Raw genomic sequence first — 25780 nt, forward strand, 5'->3', positions numbered from 1 at the left:
CGCTCAGTATATTTTCTCTCATGACTTCGAAACTCGTGAAAATACTTAAGTTTTTCACCAACGAAACGTATTGGCTAGCCATACCATAACTGATTGAAGTGCCGATTTCTTACTGGATCGTGTGCAATGTCAGCGGTGTACCGTTTATGTTGTGCTCTTTAATTATTCGCATAAAAACTTTTAACAATAACACAATTTTCCTTCAGAATTCAAAGCACAAAAACTATCGCACCTTGGACTGGATATTGTCGTTGGTCTTTAACTGAAAGCGTCATACTTACCGCTTTCATGTCAAGCGTCTACGAACAACCTACATTTCTTGATCATAATGTTATCAATGGCTATTGACAGGGATTGAGAAAAAAATATTTCACTCCATTGAATTAGCAAGATTTTATCGCTCAGAAAATCCAGTATATAACCGTCCCAGCATAAAATATAAATCAATATTTAGTGAATATCGAATGCAAAACTAAATAAATTTATATACAAAATATCATTTATCAAACAAGGAATCATTACCAGTATCCAATCTGGTATCATTAATCGTACTTCTGTTTTTCCGACAACAACAAGCGTTAGGCGCAAAGGGGGAAATGTTTTTTTTTTAAGGTAATTTAAGTTTGTATCCATTGATCTAAAACTCGGTTAAATCCGACGATTTTACTGGCAGGGCTAGTGTTGGATTAATGAGAATAGACTGTAACCTGTACTCTCTTGTCATGTGAACTTCCGGAACGAATCATTGTCTTTCCTGTGTAGTGCTTTATTTACCATTCTTGCGAAGGAGATATTCGTTTTCCACTGTTAAACACGTGCAATACAATTATTTGCACATTAGCGTTATAAAGCAGTTGTTGCTAGATAAGGAGAATTCTGATAAACTGGCAAGACTGTATATATATTGTCCTTTCTCCAGTGTGTCGAGCTCTGTTCACCAAGCCAACTCCCACATCATTTGAAATGGCGTTGTTGTTGTTGGGTTTAACGCCATTTTTCAGCACACGATACATGGCGGCCAGTATTAATGGTGGAGGAAGAACCCGGAAAAAACCCAGAAAGAACCATCGACCCACGAGAATCTACTGTCAAGCTTTCTGACATACCCACATTAGCCGAATCCGAGACTAGAACCTACGCAGACAGAGGTGAGATGTCAGTGATCCGTAACGAAGAGCGCATTAGACCACTCGGCCACTCGGGGCCCCTTTTGAAATGTCGATAAAATTTTCACTAAGTTGACTGTAAGCAGATCATATGAATATTCGGAATAACTCTTTGTCCCGTCTTGTGTAGTGCCTTATTTATCATCCTTACGTGAAAGATGGCTGTTTTTTTCTCAGTTCCTAAGCACACAGTCAATATATTTCGATAATTGTTTATAACCCCTCAAAACAAATCTTGCAAAATATAAGATCCCAGCCATCATGGCAGACAGTTTCTCTACAATATTAATAAAAGAATGCCTGCAGTGTCAATCTAAAGTTCGTTATTAATTTATTGAAAAGATATAACATCCTCGTGCAAGCAAGGGTTTCGAAAATCTGAAGTGTGTAACTTCTTAAACCCGGTTTAAGGTAATTAAAGGGCCGTAATTGTAAAGACGTAAGTTAAGCTATTACAACACCAATAATCGGATTGTTTATCGAAGGTACGTCAATATTCGAAGTGCGTTGCACATTATCTTTACAAAGTTGAATTGAATAGCCCTTCCCTTCATGAAATGAAATATCATGTTGCACTTTGACTGTGACGTTTATAGGTTGCCATAGCGTCAATTTGATTGTGTATGTAAACCTGTGTTCAAATAGTTGTTTAATTCTTTCAGGTAAATGGTGTTAACTTACTGGAGAGCGAGGTAGTGGACAAGTAGTTTTGACAGTTTTGATTCCCGGAGAACATTTAAAATGTTAGAGTTTTACTTTATTATATCTTGTACGCTTTTTATTAACGGTAAGTATATCATTTGTGCGTCATGTATGAGTATGTTTGTGTTTTGCTTATTTTTGCAAAATTATTTTCACCAGAGAGCACACAGAGACGCGTTTGTCCTATTTGTCATCTAAAGTTTACCGTGTATAAATGTGAAATTGATATGGCCAAAAAGTAAAACAAGTCGTAGCAAGTATTTTCGACTTCAAAAGTTTTGATTTCAAAGTGATCGCTCGTAAAACCTGGGGGTAGAACCTTTTTTGAGAAACTGATCTTCAAAGATGCACCAGGCTTAAATATTTCTATAACGAGGATAAATGGGGGTTGGGTGGCTTTTTCTTGCGCTGTGTGCATTGTATTTGTATACCATAATAAGGGTCATGGGAAACAGAGCTCTGTAACCATAGTCCATGTTCTAAAAGACGATTTAGTATATTCAATTGGTTAACGATCACACAGTATTCCTCATATACATCCAACGAGTGTAATATGTCTCATGAAATTTCGTTGACATTTTTATTGCAAACAAACGGAAAAAGTCGCCTGTTTAGCGATCATCATCATTCGCATTTTTGCAATGTCCTGAAAACTGCCTCAGTCGTTCTCTAAAGCGAAAACAAGACAAACTCCTCCTTGTCTTAACAGCTACATCTGTCATTCTCCAAAGCGAAAAAGACCCAGGCTCACCAATATCCTAAAAGCTACCTCAATCATTCTCCAAAGCGCAAGAAAACCAGAGTCGTCTACAAAAGAGACAGAAGAGATTATTGTACAAGTGTGGCATAGACAAATCTAAAAGACTGTACTCACTACATGAACATTAACAACATAATTCGTATAATGGCTGCACTTGTTACTACAAGATCCCTTATATATTGTTAACATAGTATCTACACTGGCATTTTTCCTTTCAAGTTGATACTAAGTTCCACCTGCCCATAAAGGTGAATCCAAATTTGGACCTGGGAACTACAGAACTGTTTCGGTGGCCTAGTGGTTAGAGCGTCCGGCTCGGAAGCAGGAGGTCGTGGGTTCGAACCCCGGCCGGGTCATACGAAAGACTTACAAAAATGGTACTAACAGCTGCGTCGCTAGGCGCTCGGCATTAAGAGGTTAGTGTTAGGACTGGTTGGCCTGGTGTCAGGATAATGTGACTGGGTGGGACATCATGCTACACGTCTGCGGCATGATGCCCCAGTGCTAGACATCACTATAAACTGCCACACTGCAGACATCGTAGCGATAAGACTGAATTTGCTTGTTAAAACTACGTTAAAAGTCCTAATCACACACATGTGTCAACAACAAGCGTCTCAGCAGGTGCATGATTATTACTCTGGTTCCCGACTTAGCCTGCTCCCTGCGTTGCACTCCGCTATACGAAGGGGGCAGGGGCCAGTTTTTATGTAAAAATTTAATGTCTCAATCAGCGACCTGGTATAAAAAATCAAATACACAAGTGAGGTCAAAAAGGTCCATATGTTTAGATACCTATATTAAAACAAAGCATAAGAATATTATTCACTTGACCAGAGAAGTCAATGGCAGTCCATAGCAGAAGAAGTTTATGCACCCCAACCCCTATTTTATACATGCATTTTTTGACATCAAAAGGCCATTTTTGACAGCATGTGGTGCTCATGAGAGAGAGAGAGAGAGAGAGAGAGAGAGAGAGAGAATAATGTTGAGCATTTTGTCAGTATTTAGTTGCTGCAATATGAAGCTCTTACCAGTTAATTTTATTGTTTGTTTTTATTTTTCAAGTTGTCTTAGGGTTTGCGCGCGTAAATTGAAAACTTGTCATTACTGGTCAATATCGTCAATCATATTTGCTCCACTATTCCGTACAAATTAGAAAGGAAATAATGTTGTGCTTAATTTGTGCCCCCCCCCCCCCACCACACACACACACACACACACTCACGGTACAAAATAAATTGATAAACATACGCTTGTTTGAAAATAAAATGAAAGAAATTAACCTGCATTGTTATCATATATTCCTTCTTTTTCATCATGCGAAAATTATTTTTTAAAAATATATATGCACGAACTCCGTATATGTAGCGGATGCCGGCTTGCGTATGCATCCTTAGTGTAGTGTGCATCGCTTATGTCAAATAACAAAATCGCAAATGAGACGAAAGTATCACCCGATTGCTTGAAGGCACCTGCCATTTGCGCATGATAAGTTACTTATTGCAAACTGACCCAGACTGTATTGTATCCAGGTTAACTATAAGTCGGTATCTCGCAAATAAAAAAATCATTATTTTAATATACATTCAATGTGAGTGCAAATGATAATCTTTTTGCTAGCATGAGTTACAAAAGTATTATTAAAGCAAGTTATTATTGTGTATAATATTTGCCCTGCAAACATCAATTATGATTACATATGGCAAACAAATAGAAGCCCGGGTGATAAACACAACTGGCATGGAGCAATAAACTCATTTTTTAAACTTACCGACAGGATATCAAATACATAGGTTAGTTTATTACAATGCAAGCCAACCCCGGAAACTTGACTTTGTTATCTTTTTAGTGTGCCGATTTTTTCTTCTTAAGTCGGCCGACAAAAGGAAGTCAAGTTTGGTTCCTTTGGATTCTTTAAGTGTACCGATTTCTTTCATCTTTTTTCATAAAGTCTGCCGACCCAGGGAAGCCAGCATTGATTCTTTTTACCTGTATTAACGGGAATTTTCAAAATAAATTGAAACAATGGAACAGTTTTGAAAGCGACACAATCTAGTGCGTCGTGCACGCATACCGATATAAGGCTGAACAGTAAATTAGTTTTCATTAGTTTCATCTAAAATATTCCCTATCCATAGTTTATAGTGTTTTATTTTTCGACAACAAGAAGCATGTACTTCGTCTTGTAGGGATAAATGTACGTCATTTCCGGTTGCGTCCTCTATAGGTGGGAAATCGTAACTAAGGGGAAGTAGCAGCGTTGTATACTTCTATTTCGTGTAATTAAATTATTGTTTCTTCTGTACACTTTATTTTATTTTTTTTCTGCGAGTATAACTATTTTTAATCATGTAATGCAAATCTGATATAAATAGGAAAATGTTGGAGTATGGCCGGTGACCTTTAAGTTAAGAAATTTGCTAGTGGCCAATTTACGAAACTGGACCTTGCCACCTTAAGAATTTGGCTGAAAAAGGTTTATGTCAAAAGTTGTGTACATATCATATATTTAGACATCATCTAGTACAATGGTATAAAGGAAAACTTTTTGTGCACAAAACTAAAAATAGTATTATGCTTTTTTTTAAAAGTTACTACTCTGCGGCAAAAAGCACTGCATTGTTTACATTGTGAATTATGACTGACTGCATTTCTTGAAAGATTTCACATTGTTTGCAACCTACGATGCTTTTGGTCTTTGTTTACCACCATAGCACCAGTACAGAATCAAAATTCCTTTACAATGTTTTATGAATGTCAAGAAGAGATCTGGAACTTATAAATTCTAGGAGGGAATGACAAAAATACTATGTTAGTTGTCAGTGACAAAAGTGAAAAGTTTCTATAAACTCTTCTAGCAAACTTAAAGAAATCACACATTTAAGTAAATCATGTGCTTTAGAAGTACTCTTAGACTGATATAAAAGAAGCGGTTCCTAACTTTTCATTATCATTCTGGAGATGCTAATAGCAGCATCAGTGTTTTGTCCGTGTGTGGGGGGTGGGTGGGGTAATCGCAACACAAGTCTAGCTAATCTGGAGAAGTCAAAGTTTAATCAATTAACATTAGACAATGCTGGAATATTGATATACTGATGTGTGGGACCCTAAAACTTACAAAGTGACATATCAAATAAATTCATTGATACATAGCCAATGAAATTGACCATTCATATACAAATTACTTGATACAATTTAACAGAGAAATTTCTTCTCAGACACCAATTTACTTACAACTGACGTTAATGCTTTCTGGAGTTTACAAAATCATAGTAAATAATAAGATAAGGTATAGAACAAATATTTACAGTGGAAAATTCAGTTCAAGGTCAAAAGCATTTCACCGGCTTGGCTTTTAATAAGCACGTACCATAAAACAACTCCTGCGAAAGCTAAATCTGTCCGTCAAAGTCATTTTCTTGTGCACTTAGATCAGAATGAGTATCTGGATGAGATTCAAGCTATTGTTTCTTTCAGCATGAATAACCGATTAATCCTAATCTTTTGCCATGCAAACTGAGGCCTGCAAAAATAAAAGAAACAAGTGATATTGATGTACTTTTAACATTCAGTGAAAACATAAGAATTTCAGAGGAGAAACTGTATGTGTATTGTCAAATGCATGAAACTGCCACTTAATTTTAAGCTTTTCCCCCTTTGTTAACTGAACCTAGAAATTTCAAGATATATACATAACAATGAAACATTTTCTATTATCACCCAAGTGTGAGATATGAATCTCTTATCTCAACTTCAGAGTGGGGTCATGAAGGTAGAAACTATGTCGGTGTGCTAAAACTTTCATTCTTCTCACCAAAATATAGAAAGCAATATGCCATATGCATCACCATTTCTAAGACCTTTCCACTATCTAAGCTACAGCATTGCACACATATGATGATTCTACAAACATAATCGGTTTGTTTCTAGCTTGTTCGATCTAATATGGCAAGTCTCCATTTGTGACATAAAATGAAAAGTACAGGTTGTTAGATTTGGTTTTTACCGCAAAGATTTGTTTAAGGAACATTCCATTTTTCTCTTTAATTTTATCAATGACATTGTTGAAAATTCATATTCAAATCTGTCTGTAGATGATGTAACAACGTCAGTATATATATCGTGTTTACTGCTTACGGTTTCCTTTTCAGTTTTACCGGTTGGGGCTAGCGATTATTGTCAGTACGACTACAGTTATAGCTACTACCGCTATAGATACTGTGACTATGGCTGTTGTGACAATAAATACAGCAGTTACAGCAACGTCTGTTGTTCGTAAGTTAAATATATTACTAAAATTTTTGTAAAGCTACCTTAAAAATCCTAATCACACACGTATAATCTCTCTCTCTCTCTCTCTCTGCTTTGAGCCTCTTACTGTTCATTCTCGTCGCGGAATCGTTAATTAGATGTTTAAATTATTTCCTGATAAATACAATAAAACTCACACTTAATTTATATTTGGTCTAACTTTTTGAACGAGTATGCCTTCTCTTCTCGTTACACTTCAGAGTTAGCCATATAGTACTTCAAACCGACATTGCACAGCTAATTGGACTGAGGTCATAACCTTGCGTTCAATACTGTATAAATCATAGGTTGGTTCTTTCCAGAGAAAAAATGATATCCAACAATAGGATTAATGTATTTATCCAACAAAATTAGTTATCATCACTAATTGATCTATAGCATCGTCTGTTGCCTAATAAGAAAAACCACATGCAGTATCAACTATTAATCATTGTCTTGACCAATTTCTCAGACATTTGCACCCATACGGACGTTAATAAATAGCCGTATAGTCCAAGTAGCGGCTACATTGTTAATACAACTGGTTCTCGATTAAAATAATTCACAACTCAGGTAACAAATAAATCAAACAAAATTCACTTCTTCGTTTATATACACTATTGCTAACTAATTCATTGGCATAAAGCGTAACACAAACGTAGGAATATCATATTTTTAGCAAGCAAACGTAAGAATATCAAATTTTTAGCATGTAAGACTTATATATCATTTAAGACTAATACATTTAAAAAAATTCTGAAGAGTCGTATTAAAGAAAACTATTGAACGGAGACAACGTACGTTTCGCTTTCGATATTCGCTCTCTTCCCATTTCGCAGAGTCGTCTCTTTACCCCCTGGGTACGTGTCTGTCAAAGATTTCCAAAATCACATGTTTTGGATAAGATTTATGAGGGAGTACACCCTACAGTCCTCGGAACTAGAACTGCCTCTTGCAAAAACTTAGACCGACTAGTTTTTGCGGTGTAAGACATTAATAAAACACGAGACTTCGCCTGAAGAACCCACCCCAAGTAACTTATCCAAAAGGAATTTAGTTTCATCTAACTGCTATTATTTGCACACGTCCCTCCTGGGTTGGAAAATTGTACTTGTTCACCCGCTACATTAATATATTGATCTTTGCAAAGTTTTAATTTATGACAAATATTTGAACAAGTACAAACGCAGTTTCTGCTACATTTCAATCTTTGGCATCTCGATAAACAAACTAGAGCTTAACCTTTTCATCAGTTTCGCCTGATAAGTTATGAAACGTAACCTCATTAGGAATAAATCAAGTTCCTACCAGATGTATTCCAATACTAGCATCCTTAAACATGCTTCGGAATTAGCCCAGTATAAAATCACATACATCTACTTAAAATGGCTATGTGTCACAATGACATTGAAATACACTCCGGTATTTGTCACAATGACACTGAAATACACTCCGGTATGTGTCACAATGACACTGAAATACACTCCGGTATGTGTAATAATGACATTGAAATACACTCCGGTATGTGTTACAATGACTTCTGTAAAATTCACGCTGTATATATGTGTGGGGGTGGGAGTGAGAGAGAAGGAGAGGTAGAGGCTCACATATTGTCATCGGGTATGTCAGTTATTTGGTTTCAACCAGGACACGTGGTCCACTGGAGACATAAAAATGTTGTTGCCTTATGGGCAAAGTAAAGTATTAACAACATTTTGTCTGTTAAAGCTTTAGGAATCTTCTTTGGGAAAAACGAAGAAAGAGAACACTGCAAAAATATATACAATAAAAAATCAAAGAGAATATCGAAATCTGGACACTAACGCCATTATGCATAATGGAGCTTGCACAAGTAGCAAAAACATACATGTACTCTAACATGAACTATATAACAAACTCCGTAGATTTAGAAAATAACAATTTAGATAAGATAGATAAGGAAATTATAAACTATACATGGAACTTCAAGACACATTATGTCAAAAAATCAACATTATATAGAGCTAGAAGAAAAAGGGGCTTAGCCTTACCAGGCCCCATTTAAAAAACAATATACAAATATTATAAACAGATTCAAAAGACTACCGACAATACCAAAAAGTCCATGGGATGCTCTATACGTATATTGGTACGGCTTCACCTTAAGGAACAGGCAAGATATTTATAAAAATAACAAGTTATGCAAAAAGTTAGAAGTACCTAGACATTTCAGACAAACAAAAGAACTTTTATGCAAGTTTAGGGACAAAACGGAACTTAGGGAAAAGGACATACCTAAGACATATGACTAGATTAGGGAATATGAAGCAAAAAATAAAAGAAACAAAGTAGAGGAGGAAAACATCCACATAGATTGGAATAGAGTGTGGAGGCACTGGGCCAACATCGGATCAGTTAAAATACCAAGTCTCATATTTAAATATTTGCATAATGCGTGGCTAACAGCCGATTCTGCCTTGAGAAGAAGGATGATTCGCACAATAATCGAATGTCCCATGTTTAAAACATCCAACTTCACCAAATATCATGCCATTGCACAATGTGAAAGAAGGAACGATGACCGGATTCAACTGATTATGAAGATATGTAAAAAAGAGAGATATCAAAGGAAACATATTCTATATTTGGACGGGAATTTCGACAACAAAAAAAAAACATTAATTAAGATATCAGATTACATTGCAAAAACAGTGATGGCCTGTGGCCAGGTAATAACAATTAAAAAATAACTAACATAGGCCATCCTAACCGTTAGAATTATTTAAAATTAAAAAATTATGGACTAATGAAAGTCAGTAAAATTCACTTGATATCTCTCAAATATTAAATATAAAATGGATTTACCCCCCCCCCCAAAAAAAAAAAAAAAAATTAATAAATTTGCATGTGCTTATGTACCAAATACTAAACAGGGAGTAGGGGTAAAAAAAGGGGCCTTGGTATAGCGCTCATTACGAGCGCTAACGCAAACGCGGGCTAAGACCTCGTTCCCACCCTGATCACCCATAGCTCCCGTACTGTACAGTTGACTAATATAAATTGAAATTTTGGCCACAATAAATAACAGAGGTGGCCAAAACTAGAGTCGGGTGAAATACGACAAATAAATAAAGAATGGACCCTCACTCGAGTACAGCCCGCCTCATTTCAAAATTATGCGATGAGCGACACATAAAAGAACGCACATAAAACACTAGGTTTTTTTTCTATTGAAAATACTAAACCGCTGAGTTGCCCTTCAAAAATGATTAATAAAGTATATTTTAAAAAAAAGCTAGTACTAAGGCAAACTGGGAAAATTTGACTGATATGCTGTCTCAACACGGAAACTAATATAGCATTCACACACATAGCAATACACATATAGCAAACACGAGACTAAGGAGACCTCTAGCAAAGGTCACAAACACGAACTAGGGGAGCGAATTCGAGCTTGGTGAAAGAAACTTGGCTCAGATGAACACACCTATAGATAACACTATGAAATATAAATATTCCATCAAAAATTTAAAATAATTGAATTTTTGATTGAAAATTCTTTTTATAAAAATAAAACAAACATCATACTTTGGGGATACACTTACACATAAAACACTTTTCACTTTTTTTTGGGAAATGGGGGTGGGGATCTGCCTGGTGCCCCCCCCCCCCAAGTAAAGTATTAACAACATTGTTGTCTTCTATCCTCAGTACTATATGACAAAATATACAGCTTTTATCTGCGTATATAATAAAAATCAAAAACTATTTGATTCCGTGTTTGTATCGATTTAGTAAAACACCCAAGCCGAGAGAAGGGAACCAGCCCAAATATCGGCACTTTTATCAATTAGTCACTCTCCGACCCCAAGGCTCGACTAACACCACCACCCTAATAACTGTAATCAGCATATGATCGACTGATCATCTTAAAAACACTCGAAAATTTAGTCATGCTTTTTTCAATGGATACATATTAGCTAAGAAGAAGAACAGCCGTCACAGACATGCCTTGTATATCACAATATATATTTGCAAACGTACTAATATAACTACATATAATTACATACATATGTTAAGTTACAAAGAGCGCACACTACAGCTGTTTTCCTTGGTGTAAAGGTCTACTTTGACAAAACGAGTATGTTCTCAAAATAATTCTTGTAAATACGACTTTTCATTTTAGCAATATTGTCGGTATCATAGCGGGGGCAGTGGTTGGGAGTGTGGTCGGACTTGCTATCCTGATCGGTATCATCGTATTCTGTTGTGTTCAAGCAAACAATGCAAAGAGACGCACGGGGGTCGTGGTCCAAACGGCCAACACTACTAATACGCAGACTTTGGTTGGTGAGTAATAAAAAAAATCGTTTTTTACTGGTGATAAATAGAAAAAGTATAGCAATCAAAACAATTCTCTGCAGTACTGAAATAAAATACCAGCGAAAACAATAATGTGCAGCATCGAACACAAACACTAGTGAAAACTGTACTATGCTGCAATGAATGCCAATGGCAGTAAAAACAATAATGCGTTGCAATGAAATCAAATAGTACTGAAAGCCATACTGTGCTGCATTAAAATAAATAGTAGAAAAATCAAATAGCAATGGAAATACTGCTATGCTAGAAATGACAATCATAATTTGCTGCAATGAGATCAAATAACCTATTTGCATTGAAATCGAATAGCAATGGAAACAATACTGGGCTGGAAAGAAATCAAATAGCAATGAAAACAATACTGGGCTGGAAATAAATCAAATAGCAATGAAAACAATACAGGGCTGGAAATAAACAGTAATGAAAACAATACTGGGCTGGAAAGAAATCAAATAGCAATGAAAACAACTCTGGGCTGGAAAGAAATTAAATAGCAATGGAAACAATAATGTGCTACATTGAAATCAAATAGCAACGAAATAATACTGCGCTGGAAAGAAATAAAAAAGGCAATGAAAACAATACTGGGCTGGTGTTACGTGTTTAGGCTCGAATAAACAGTAACAGAGAAAGAGTGAAAACAACATGCTTTTTAAAATTTAACAAATAATTTTTTTCTTGGAAAATTCTGTAAAAAGTAAAATAGGAGAAGAACTTACGGTTTCAAGAATCAAATTCAAAAATAATCTAAAAATAATCCACGAATTAAGTTGCAAAAGTCCTAGTAATAAATGTTCTAATAATTTCAAATTAGAATCCTGATGTAAAATCCAAGATGGATGACGTTGACGTATGCTGTAGTCAGTACTGTGCTTATCTTCAGTTCCTTGTAGAAATACAAATAATGGCACTCCGGTGTTGGAAATCAAAATTAAATTTGTAAACAATGTCTTTCTAAAATCTGCGTAAGCACTCTTCAAATATTTCCAGAGAATAAAGAATTAATCTTTTTGAAATCCAAATGATCTGAGGAATTATTTTAGCTCAAATCTGGCTACAAGTTAACTTGACATCAGTATGGAAAGCCCCAAACTGAGAAATGTCTCTCAAAACAAAGATTATATTGTATCATAAGACGCAGTTTCGAAATTCCCCCAAGTTGCGAAATCAGAGGGGGTTACATGATCATGTTTATATCACATACACAGAACATGGCCTTGATTAAACCAATGATTTTATTCCCAGAATAAAAATAAAAAAGGGTCTACTTCTTAACTCACGTAGTCCCATCATGACCTTGACATCAACCAATCATTTAAAAAAAATATAACTTTGTTTACTAATTTTGAATCCAGGTCAGGATTTAGATCAACACCTGGTGTTTATAAACTAATAGTCACGGTCAAACAATTTTCTGAAAAAGTATCATTTCTATTGGATAAATTTACATTACAATAGCATATAAGAAAAATAAAAATTTAAACTGACAAACAAACAATTAAATTAATATATATGTATATATGTATGTTAAATCAGATATACGTAACAGCTGGAAAGAAATAAAATAGCAAAGAAAACACTTTTGGGCTTGAAAGAAATCAAATAGCAAAGAAAATATTACTGTGCTACATTAAAACCAAATAGCATGAAAACAATAATGTGTTACACTGAGATCAAATAGCAATCAAAAAGAATGTGTGCGGCATTGAAATCAAATAGCAGTGGAAAATAATACTGAGCTGGATTTAAATCGATTCCTAATCAAAACTACAATTGGGATGCTGCGTTGAAATTAAATAGCCATGAAAACAATAATGTGCTGCTTTGAAATCAAACAGAATTGAAAACATAAGGTGCTGCTACGAAATCCAATAGCGATGAAAACATACAGTGCTGCAACGAAATCCAATAGCGATGAAAACAATACTGTCTTGCATTTAAATGAATTAGCAGCAAAACACATATACTGCTGCAACGAAATCCAATAGCAATGAAAACATACAGTGCTGCAACGAAATCCAATAGCAATGAAAACATACAGTGCTGCAACGAAATCCAATAGCGATGAAAACATACAGTGCTGCAACGAAATACAATAGCAATGAAAACAATACTGTCTTGCATTTAAATGAATTAGCAGCAAAACACATTCTGTGCTGCATTAAAATTAAATAGCGCGGGAAATAATACATTGCTGCATCGAAATCAAGCATCAGTAAAACAATACTGTAATGTATTGAAATCAAATAGCAGTGCAAAACATGAAGTGCAGCAATTTAATAAATTTGCAGTAAAGACTAGTCTGTGATGCATAGAAATAAAATACATGTCAAACCAATACTGTGTTGAATTGAAATCAAATAGCAGCACCAAAAAAATATAGTGATGATGCTATGCATATTAAATTTGCGTTATTTGTTTGTTAGCTTTTTTGTTATTATATTTTCAATTATATGCTATGGATAATTGTAATTTGGACTTCACATTGTCCCATATCAAGTTCAGTTTCTTCCTAACCTGAATTATTTTTGTGTTCTGTAGACAAATAATACATTGCTAATAAATTCTCTGTGAGTATGGGTTTAATATTAAGATTATTATTAAAAGAAGTAAGCATATTTATCTTGGTCTGAGTCAAGGACATCGTGTTTTCCGTGTTCTTTATTATAATTTTAGTAAGATAACTTCCAACTATGCTTTTATTTTGTAAACGTCTGGAACCTTCAAAAATTAAAATTTTATCAGGTAATAGTTTTTTTAGAACATGTTATTTGTGACTTGAGGTTAAGTAGAGGACTATATAATCTTGTTTATCTAGAAATTATTCATTCATGTTATTAGATCTTGAGACAGATTCATTGTTGTGTTCAATTATTCATTTGAGCTGGAATTTCTTCATTCAAATTACGTATTCACTGGAAATAGTGTCCATCTAAAATGATACACTTTAAAATAAAGACATGAATTAATAGTGAAATTTTAAATAAGGATATGTTCTTATTATTGTGATTGAACAAAAGTTGTTTGGCACATCACCACCACACAGACCACCTTATGCACATCAACACTTACAGGATTGGATAACTTATTTAGGATAAACAATAACATCTATTCAGAACTTTAATACCATTTGTGTTAGAAATTCTTGGATTATTTGGGATTAGTTTCGCAATGCCATAAGTTCTTTTTAATTTTTGAATTTGTTTTCTAGGAAATTAAACTATTTGTTGGATTTTATAAAGCTTGTTGCTTTGGAATCTACAATTTTCTCTAAGTTACATTAGACCATAAAGTCGTAATAGATGCACTGAGATAAAATAGCAGTAAAAACAATAATGTACTGCATTGAAATCAAATAGCGCTGAAAATAATACTCAGCTACATTGAAATCAAGTAGCTGTGAAAAACATAAAGTAGTGCAATTGAATCCAATAGCCATGAAATTAATACTGTCTTGCATTGATATTAAATAGCAGTGGAAGCAATAGTGTGAGGCGTGGAAATCAAACAGCAGTGAAAACATTACTTTGCTGTATTAAAATCAAATAGCTGTGAAAATAACACGGTAATGCATTGAAATCAAATACCAGTGGTAAAATACAGTACTGCATTGAAATCAAATACCAGTGAAAACAATGTTGTGATGTATTGAAATCAAATAGTAGTGAAAACAACGCTGTGTTGTAGTCAAATCAAATACCTGTGTAAACAATATTGTGCTGTTGTCAAATCGAATAGCGGTGAAAACAATACTGTGCTGTTTTAAAATCAAATAGCACTGAAAACAATAATGTGATGAAGTCAAATCAAATAACACTGAAAACAATAATGTGCTATATTACCATCAAATAGCAGTGAAAACAATACCGTGCTTCATTGAAATCAAACAGCAGTGAAAACAATAATGTGCTGTATTGAAATCAAACAGTAGTGAAAACAACAATGCGCTGTAGTCAAATCAAATAGCAGTGAAAACAATGCTGTATTGCACTGAAATCAAAATATTAATCTGAGATAAAGAGTTCTTGGAGATCCAACCTACAGCAATTAATACCGAACTTAATACTTAGAAATTCAACCTACAGCAATTAATACCGAACTTAATACTAAGAAATTCAACCTACAGCAATTAATACCGAACTTAATACTTAGAAATTCAACCTTTGCAATTAATACCAAACTTAATACTTGGAGATCCAACCTACAGCAATTAATACCGAACTTAATACTTAGAAATTCAACCTTTGCAATTATACCGAACTTAATACTTGGTGATCCAACCTTTAGCAATTAATACCAAACTTAATACTTGGAGATCCAACCTACAGCAATTAATATCGAACTTAATACTTAGAAATTCAACCTACAGCAATTAATACCGAACTTAATACTTAGAAACCTAACCTTTGCAATTAATACCGAACGTAATAATTGGTGATCCAACCTTTTGTAATTCATACGGAACTTAATATTTTTGGAGATCCAACCCATAGCGATTAATACCGAACTTAATACTTGGTGATCCATCCCTCAGCTAGAATATCATTGTACAAATATTTATTTTCCAAATTGTTTGTATGTCTTATAAATGTTCTTGATTTATAAGCAGATTCTTCTCTTTGTGCGTGCATTGATTATATTTTTCATGCCAGATAAATGTGTCCTATTTCATTGTCCATTATTGTTGTCACAAGTGTTCCTCTTCACGGAGTTGTAGGGAATTGGAGAATTCTATATCACTCGCTGTTGTTTCTCAATGTCTACTTGTTGGGGGTGGGGTGGAAGATTACCAAATTTTTAATAATACCGTTGTGTTTCAATTGGTTATCACCAGTAGAAATCAAAATAAATAAATGAAACAAGGATCGCTTTAAAAACTGCACTTACAAGAAGAAAGTTACAGTTTTTGAAATATTCGTTTCTTTCCACAGTTTCTCCATATTTAATCAACTAAAACATAAATCACACATAAATGGCTATTCATTACATAATACTCATGATTGAAAATATTACATTCAGTCGAAAAATAAAATAAAAAACAATAGTTATTCTATCGCTACATCCTCAATTCTATACTTCACTGATTGCTTAAAAAAAAACCAATGGCACAGTGCTACCGTGTAAGTTTTACGGTGACTTAGAAATTCAATGATAGTATGGTTGTACGTCCTGCAGACCTCTCCAAAATAGAAGATCGGACAAAATATAAATAATCCTAAAAATAATAATAATAAATCAATAATGTGTGATAAAAATTCGTTGTAGTGAAGGACAAGCTTTATTGCTATGCAATAACGTTATTGTCACAAAGGATTATGCCTTTTATCTAAATACCAGCGTCGCTGACAGGGTAAAACACAAACCCATTTCATTGCTACATCATCGGCTGTACCTACGAGGTGCAGTGCAGCAAGAGTTTTGCTTTCAGTGCTACTACGGTACAATTTTCATCATGAAATAATCCCCTAGAGAGCAAATAATCCCTCATTACTTCAGACAAACGAATGAATTAAATCAGTTTCCCTAAGTTTGACGTAAATTTTAGTCCTACATTAAAACATTATATATATATATATATATATATATATATATATATATATATATATATATATATATATATATATATATATATATATATATATATATAATATTTGTAAGACGAAAGACAGAATTATAGCAATGTATAAACTCCTCACTTTCTGCCAATTATTCGCTTCTTGTATATTAGTAAGATTTTGATATGTCTGTCTTTAGACGATTGTTTTGGTTATTCTGGTTATTCAGTAGTTTTTCACTTATCCCTTACTTTCTCTACAATGTTTTGATTCAGTGACCATATGTTTTCTTTTTGTCTGTTTAACTTGTCTTTGATTGATCTATGTCTTCTAATGTTCTGTTAAATACATCAGCTAACATTTTCAAACGAGACACTGTGGAACGAAGCTCTATCTATATCATGAATGCGATTATTTTGAGTTGCGTCTGAGGAAAATCAGTTATGTATGTAAGTGTTTTAGCTCTTTCTGTCCTTTACAGTATGTGTAACCAGTTGTTATCATTTCCGAATTTGACGAAATCAGCTATTTAAAAATACCTTTATTTGTATCCCTTTCCAAATAGTCAAATACGGTTTTTTATTCAGTTTTTGGGGCAATTAAAATGCCTGTATGGATCATAAAGACAACCCCTTGTACAGTTCGCATTCTGTGTTTTGTGCGTCAGCGGTATTAGTAATACAGGCAACAAGTGCACTTATGTACGGCAGTGTATGATTGAATATCTGTTATAGGTGTTGTATGAACTTGTTCCAGTGGTACTTTAACAGACAATTGATTTTCTAGCTTTCTTTTTTTTTTTTTTGGGGGGGGGGAGGTACTTAAATATGATTGGTTTACCAGATTATCCCATCCCAACAGGTGTATTTAGATAAACCCATGTTTTAACAGGCTCACAATTCGATTTCCCCGTTTCCATGTTCGATATAAACATTCAATATCAAACGATAGCATATATGGTGTTTTTAACGTACTTCACATTTCTGATAATAAAATTTGCGTCCAACACATGTATCTGACAATATATATTTCGATTTCATAGGATATGTTTCAGTGTAATTAATTCTAATTGTAATGACGATGTCTGAAGGACAAACCAAGTCGATATTCTCATTGGGCAATGTCGCATAGGACTAATTAAAAAATATTTCACAGTTTTTCAGGCGTTTTTTCAGTGTCTGCTAATGCTCATATAGGTTTCGAAATGTTAGTAGAACTTCTAGTCATAGGGAAATGTTTTGCCATTTTTTCACGTTTTCTTCTCAGTCTCAGCAAAAGTCCGTTTGATTTTCATACTTTTGGTACTACTTTTTCTATCTCGGCCATGTGACTATAATGTTCTGGACTCCACTAATGTCCGAGGCAATTTTGATTTTTTGTTTTTTTTACTATTTTCAGTCTAAGCAATTTTAATTTAATGTATTGGGTCCTTTTCTCTCTGGGAGAGTTTCGAAATTTTATAAGTACATTTAGTCACGTCTATTTTAGTGATAATGTGATTCGTTTCCTTTGATAATAGTCACTACAAGATATGCAGATTTAATGACCCTACCAGCATCGTCTGACATAAAGGTTATGCTTTTTATATAAATATTGACCATATACATACAGTCACAAGAGAGCAGGTATGGATAGGACTGTGTGGTGTGTTAGTTACTACAAACGGCGTGTGGATGGTATGGTTTGGGATGTTGGATACTACAAACAAAATGTGGATTTATACAGGGCCGGCGCCAGACTATCTGGCGCCCTAGGCAAGGTTAGATTCTGGCGCCCACCCCACCCCACCCCACCCCCGGAAAATATCAGTTTCAAAATTTATAAACAATAAAAAAATTTATACAAATTTCAACATTTGAGCACAGACCAAATTACCCCTCTGTGCTCACAAGTTCACAGCATAGATCCTCAGCATCAATATCTTTGTTTCCATTATGCAAATTTATTTATTTATTTTTCAAAACTGTTGTTGATTTGGAGAAATGCGCCCCCTGAAATCAGCGCCCTAGGCGGCTGCCTAGTTTGCCTATATGTTAGCGCCGGCCCTGGATTTATAGCGTGGATGCTGGATAATAAGTGTGAGGTATTGAATGCTACACGAGTTGTCATTTGGTACATAGTGACATATCCGTGCTAAATTCCCGTTTGGGCCATTAATCCTTTTTACACAATGTAGGTCAATCACTTATAACAATAATACCATTTACCTTCAGCATTAAATTCCCTTTGGGGCCTGTGGTGGAATATCCATGGCACATACCCTTTCTACATATGATACTTTTAGCCAATGTATATCAGTCACTCCTAATAATGTTACATATTACACTCAGTATTTCGGCATATAGTTCCCGCCACACGTTAAATTTCCTTTTGGGCTTATAAACGTATACCCATTGTAAGGCAACCACTTCAAGCAATGTAATCATTTTTCTCATGCTCAATTCTCAAATGAGACGTTAGTGCACCCACGTTTCATAAACGCACAAGTGTTACATTTCTGTCTGGGCCAACCTCTTTTTGACTCTATTTAAAATGGGATTCCCATATGGGCTCACAAGTGTCCCATATTATTACTTACAGCACACTATCAACAGATGCATCACCTGGCTCTTCACTTTCAACAGAAATAATAATTATCTGGTGATCAACGGACATCGAAATCCCTCCTTCTTTTCCAAGCCTCTCGTTCCATTAACAGCACACACACACACACACACACACACACAAACACCTCCTTTCCTTAAATATACACAGAATGACGCAGTATGTAAAATGAACACAATGGATACAAATCCTTCGATATCGTCTAAACCACTTTAAAGACTTATTGTGTATATTTTTTTACACGTTCTGACCGCTCCGGTGACCCAGTGGTTAGAGCGTCCGCCCCGAATGCGGGAGGTCGTAGGTTCGAACCCCGGCTGAGCCATACCAAGGACTTCTAAAAATGGTACTAACAGCTGCCTCGCTAGGCGCTCAGCATTAAGAGATTAGTGTTAGGACTGGTCGGCCTGGTGTCAGAATAATGTGATTGGGTGGGACATCATGCTCCATGTCTGCGGCATGATGCCCCAGTGCAAACATCACTGCAGACATCGTAGCGATAAGACTGGAAAACTGTTAAAGCTACGTGAATAATCTAAATCACGCACGCACCCCTTACACGTTCTGATTGTGGATCGATTGAAGAAAAGAAAATAGCTGACGATGGCTCTTTTCTGCAGATGAAGTCTGGATATTGTATATATATTATATTACATTATTGTGATTTGATTTCCAAATAATCCTAAATGTCCTTTAACAAATCCAAAAGTGTAGAATGTTCCGAATGGTACCTGATGTTCTACAATGATATAGAATGTCTTTGTCTCTATAATCCCAAATTAGTGTTTTAGATCAAAAGTCAATCAGTACTTTGTAATTCCAATCAATAATTTAAATAAATAATTCCTCTCCAATTGTATCTGAACACAACTATAAGCTCTGAGTATAGATTCCTAAACACTGATGATAAACAATAATGAACACTTCGTTTACCAAACCTCTGTCTCTGTCTCTGTCTCTCTCTCTCTCTCTCTCTCTCTCTCTCTATATATATATATATATATATATATATATATATATATATATATATATACAACCTGTCACATTACCTATACAGCAACAGCATGTTCAAGGAAACAAAAATTTCCAAAAGAAAGTTCCTATAACTCTTGAACTCTTAATTCTAATCAACATCTTGTTTGCAAATTTTTATTTGCACTTTTAAGTTCTCTCAGAAATGATATGTATGACGCATGATCATAAATATAGTTCGCATTCAATTTAATGCCTGCACTGAGTTATAAATGGCAGGTCAGGCAGACAGACAGATATGTAGATAAATCTATACTTCAGTCAATTGATGGGTAGGCTGGTTGATGGACCAATGAGTCAATATATAGATAGGCAGTTAAATGGATGAGTGTGTTAATAGATCAACATATAGACAATAGATTAAATAATAAAACAAATACTAGTATGAAGAAGAAAACCTATGCTAAAAATATAAAACCGATAAAGATAGGGATCAGATGAAATAGCTTCGTCATTGGTAGAGTTTCATTATTTATTTCAGCTTCTTAACAAACTCATCCAGGAATTTTATCTTGTTCCGTCCCTACAGACATGCAGATTTAGACAGATATATAGATAGATAGTTGGATGGATTGATTGGTAATATATTTTTAGTCAGTGTCTTTCATCGCAAGCAATATTTATTGCGATAGCTACACATTCATCATCATCTTCATCAGTATCTTGCCCTAGTGTGGTCGTCGAGGCGCTGTGCTGCTGAACATCCTGGTCCATTCTGTGATGTTGTCAGTCCACTTTTTTCTCTGTCTACCTCTCCTTCTGCCACCCCTGGACGTTGCCCTGCAGGACTGTTGTGGATAGACTGTTGGCTCTATTGACATGGCCATACCATTTAAGCTTTCTCCTTTCGTCGGTGGTGAGGCGGTCTTCATATTGGCCTACTTTGCTCCTGGTGGTGTTACTCACTTCTTCATTTGTGATATGGTCCATGTAAGAGATGCCAAGGATGGTTCTGTAGCATCTCATTTCAAGTGCCTGGATTCTTCCTTGTAATTTTGCTGTCAGGGTCCAGGCCTCACATGAATACAAAAAGACTGAGATGACTAGTGCTCGCAATAGTCTCATTTTAGTTTTCAAACAGATATTCTTGTCTCGCCAGATGGGTGTTAGCTTTGACATAGCTGCCGTTGTTTGTGCTGCTCTTGACAAAATATTTACTCTTGATCCCTCTTCGGTGATTATGTAACCAAGATATTTGAACTGGCTCACTGTTTCCAGCTCCTGTCCTCTGACTTTAATCATGACTGAGATTTGTTTGCTACTATTTGTGATCAGCTTTGTCTTCTCAGCGCTTAACTCCATGTCAAATCTGGAAGATGTTTCATCCTGGTTCTACACTAAGGTGGCAACCTCGTCTTCACTGCTTGCCAGCCCATCAGCGTCGTCTGCAAAGCGGAGGTTGATGATGTTACGCTCTCCAATGCTGACTGTCCCACAGTGGTTTTCCAGGGCTTCGCTCATGATGCGCTCTAAGTAGATGTTGAAATGCGTGGGTGACAGGAGATAGCCTTGACGTACTCCGACTGTTGTTTGGAACCAGTCCCCCACAGAACCTTGGGCAATTACTGCACTGGTAGCCTTGGCGTACAGCTGCTTGATGGTATTGATCAACTTTTGACCCATGTTGTACTTCTTCATTGTGGCCCACAATGCCTCACGCCACACTCTGTCAAAGGCCTTTTTGACATTTAAGAACACGTGATAGATGTCTTGTTGATGTTGCTAGTACTTTTCACACAGAACTCTGAGATTGAATATTTGTTATGTTGTGCTTCTTCCACTCCGGAACCCTACCTGTTCTTCAGCGATTATTTCTTCTGCTTGTGATTTCAGTCTGTGCAAGGTGATCTTCAGCATCACCTTACTAGCATGGCTGATCAAATTGATAGTTCTGTAATTTTGGCACTGCTGGAGATTGCCTTTTTGGGGAGTGTTATAATCAGTGACTGGGTCTACTGTGTTGGCCATTCACCTGTCTCCCAGATCTTGTTGCAGAATTTTGTTAGTAGCTCTATCACTGATTCACCCCACCCCCATTCTTGATAAGTTCAGCTGGGATATTGTCTACTCCAGCTGCCTTCCCAATCTTCAGTGCTCATATTGCTGACTCCGCCTCTTCTTTGAGAATGGGTAAATCATCATCATTTGAGGAGTTTGGAACTTCAAGCACCTCTGGTTCTCCTGTGGATTGATGGTTGTAGAGTTCTTTGCAATATTCAGTCATCTTTCTGCAATGTCACTCTCTTCTGTGGGGCATTTTCCATTTTCGTCTTGAATGGTACTGACTTTTGGTTGCTTCTGTCTGGTAAGGTTTTTCACAATTTGGAATGTCTTTTTGCTGTTATTCTTTACCAAAGTGCTCTCTTTTTCTGTGCACTTTTGTCCAATCCAATCTTCTTTTGCTTTCTTCAAGTTTTTTTTCTGACATTCTTGTTTATTTCTCTGTAGTACATTACCCCTGTTGTGTGTCTGGTGTTTTTGAGGCCTCTTCGAGCATCACACAACTTTAAACTCTCTTCTGTAACCCAGGGTGCTTTTTTTTGGTCGATGGAGGCCAATGATGTCCTTGGCATCTGCTGTCATGGCTGTGTTGAAAGTGTCTGTCAACACTTTAACATCACCATCCATCAGAAGGAGTGGAGTAAATTTTCCTCCAATTGTGGCCTGGAATGACTTGCAGATGTTAGGGTCCTTCAATTTTTCAAGGTTGAATTTGAGCCTGATGTTCTTTGGCTTGTTAATTTTCTTCAGCCTCACTCGGAAGTTCATAATCATGAGGCCGTGATCACTCCCAACATCAGTACCTGGGAACGTCCTTGTTTTTGCTCTATTGATGCCAGATCGGTAACGGTTTTGAACCAGTATGTAGTCGATTTGGTTATGATGGGTTCCATTTGGTGCGTGCCATGTCCAGCGTCGTGAAGCTTTATGTTGTCCCAGGGTGTTGGCTAGTACCAAGTTGTTGTAGCTTGCGATCTCGAGCAGCCGTCTCCCTCTTTCATTGGTAAACTCATTGCAAGAAGGTCCACAATGATCCTCCAAGTCTAAAAGCTCTACACATTAAATAGCATTATTTGTTATTCTAACAGTGCGATAACTTTGTAATACAGACATTTTATTCATTTCCATTTCAGTGAGTAACACGGCAGTCACTCAAGGACCATCAACCAACCCTGGCCCCTACGGAACTGTCGGCTATGGATATCCCGGTGGTTTTCCCCAACCAACTTATGCCCAGTACAGTAATGTGCCTCAGGGAGGTGCTGACCCAGCCTATCCACCACCACCGCCAGCAAAATATTAGGAAGTGCTATCTCCTTTAGACTTTTTATCAGTTTTCTTGAGACAGACAGGAGTAACGAAAGTATTATATACTAGTTATATTACGCGAGAGACAGAGAGAGGGACAGGTTATGTTATTCAGCTTGACGATTGGAACGTTGTCCAGCAAAACTAGATCGTATTTGATATGTGCAGTTGCTGCTAACGTATATGTCTAAAACTCAATCATTTCCAACTTAGAATCATTTGCTTGTTATCAAAAATAACTTATTCATCCTAGAATTTGTGTATTATACCTTGATCAATTAGACAAATTTCATAGAAAGGTTATTGAACATTAAGTATGAAGTGAGAGATGTATGTATTTTGACTTCCAATTACATTTTTTCAATAAAGCTGTTTTTATAACCAACCCCAGAAAAAAGAGTTACGATTTTATCCGACCATCTCATCAATCTAACACTTCAACAAAGAGAAAGATTTTGAATATCTTTGAATATAATCAACGTGAGACGTGTGGTGTTTCATGTCACTGTAAAAACTCCATTATTGCTCGATCTCATTTAATATATTCCACATTTCAAAAATAATTACTTCTCAAAAACCATTTCCAGATTTAAAACGACATCGTCTCTCAAACTTATTTAAAACACTTCAGAGGTATGATACAATTGTCTGTCAAACTACCGCTTCGGTGGCCTAGTGGTTAAAGCGTCTGCCACTGCAGCCTAAAACAGACTATTAAATATGATGCCATGTTAAATTGAACTGGATTAAAAGATATTAACGACTAATGCTAACTTATCTAACGTTATAAACGATTTTATCGATCGTACAAAGATGATAAAAATGAAAAGGAACATCTTTAATTATGAGATACATCTACAGCTGAAAGCTGCATCCTGAAGAATACACCTACCGGATAAGGCATCAATGCAGTATGCTTAGATTACCTAGCAGAAATCACTGACAGGAAACATAAGGTAAGTTAGCTCCGTTACTGCCAGCCCCCTTGCACATAGGGCATTATGTCGGTTACCAATCTAAGTAATAAAATATGTCACAATCGATCAACAGAAAAAAGCCACGTTGTACTCGGACTTGTATCATATTTACAAGACAAAATAATACACCAGCAATTTTCGGTACATATTTCCAAGGCAATGTCTTTAACATGCTCATAAAATGTATTCATTGTGCACAGTATTTTTGCTTCACCAATGAACCAATGACCCAAATAATGTTAAACTCGTCGTCGTTTTTAGGGCATATATGATTATCTCCTGCGACAGAAATCAACGATGGCCGACTGGGACCTTTAGAAATGTAATGATATTGACGTGTATGCAAGAAATATCACTGATTATCCATTAGTATCCAAATCTAAGTCATATATTACCATCACAATTGCTAGAGTCAAACGATGTATACGCAAACGTTGGAGGGGTTATCGGAAAGCCAAACAATCATAGTGACCTCATCAATGTCAGAAATTTTTCTACTTGCAAACAAAAACAGTTGCTGTAACTTGAGAACCCAAGCAGTTGCACGTCAGTAAGAAGTCAGAAACATTAAAATCCAGTTCAACCTCTTTAAAAGACTGATTTTTACCTCTTAAGTCTTGTATTTGTCAAGTCATACAACTTCCATTTCATACCTTAAATACAACGGTTTATGGGCAAAATGGGATATTGAAAAAAATTAACACATGCCAATTATTTTATTGATTTAACAGTAGTTGAAGAAACAAACGTTGACCTACCAACAATACCCTCACATGCATACGGAAATAGTCTAACCTCAGTGGTACTAAGATCTGACAAAGTGCTTAACGTTTTTACAAGCCTGGCTTTGGGAAAGGCTTCTGGTCTAGACGGCGTATGTAACTGCATCCAACGCGAGACAGCTAATGAAATTGTTCATGTACTTTGTTCACTTTTGAACGAATCTCTTAGAGAAGTTATATTTCCTAACTCTTCCAAAGAAATAAACATTTGCTCTAGCCTAAAGAAATGGGGTTCCTC

At 35.7% G+C, this 25780-nt stretch overlaps 1 protein-coding gene across 1 annotated transcript; it reads left to right on the forward strand.

The window, feature by feature from the left end:
- The first annotated feature begins 1795 nt into the window (after positions 1–1795).
- On the forward strand, positions 1796–24180 carry LOC149788578 (uncharacterized). The gene is made up of 4 exons (XM_089974626.1): positions 1796–1953; positions 6783–6906; positions 11087–11250; positions 23609–24180. Exons 1-4 carry the CDS (start codon positions 1908–1910, stop codon positions 23776–23778), a joined length of 504 nt encoding a protein of 167 aa, XP_089830752.1. The 5' UTR covers positions 1796–1907; the 3' UTR covers positions 23779–24180.
- The last annotated feature ends 1600 nt before the right edge of the window (positions 24181–25780 follow it).

The sequence above is a fragment of the Sinohyriopsis cumingii genome, chromosome 11 (assembly GCF_028554795.1).
Source record: "Sinohyriopsis cumingii isolate HCF-2022 chromosome 11, ASM2855479v2, whole genome shotgun sequence".
NCBI lineage: Eukaryota > Metazoa > Mollusca > Bivalvia > Unionida > Unionidae > Sinohyriopsis > Sinohyriopsis cumingii.

What these genes read in the sequence shown, in the direction of transcription:
- LOC149788578 (XM_089974626.1), top strand. Translation starts at nt 1,908, where the DNA reads ATGTTAGAGTTTTACTTTATTATATCTTGTACGCTTTTTATTAACG. An exon ending in TTGTACGCTTTTTATTAACG is followed by an intron (nt 1,954 to 6,782) that starts GTAAGTATATCA and finishes TTTCCTTTTCAG; the next exon opens with TTTTACCGGTTGGGGCTAGC. An exon ending in TACAGCAACGTCTGTTGTTC is followed by an intron (nt 6,907 to 11,086) that starts GTAAGTTAAATA and finishes TTTTCATTTTAG; the next exon opens with CAATATTGTCGGTATCATAG.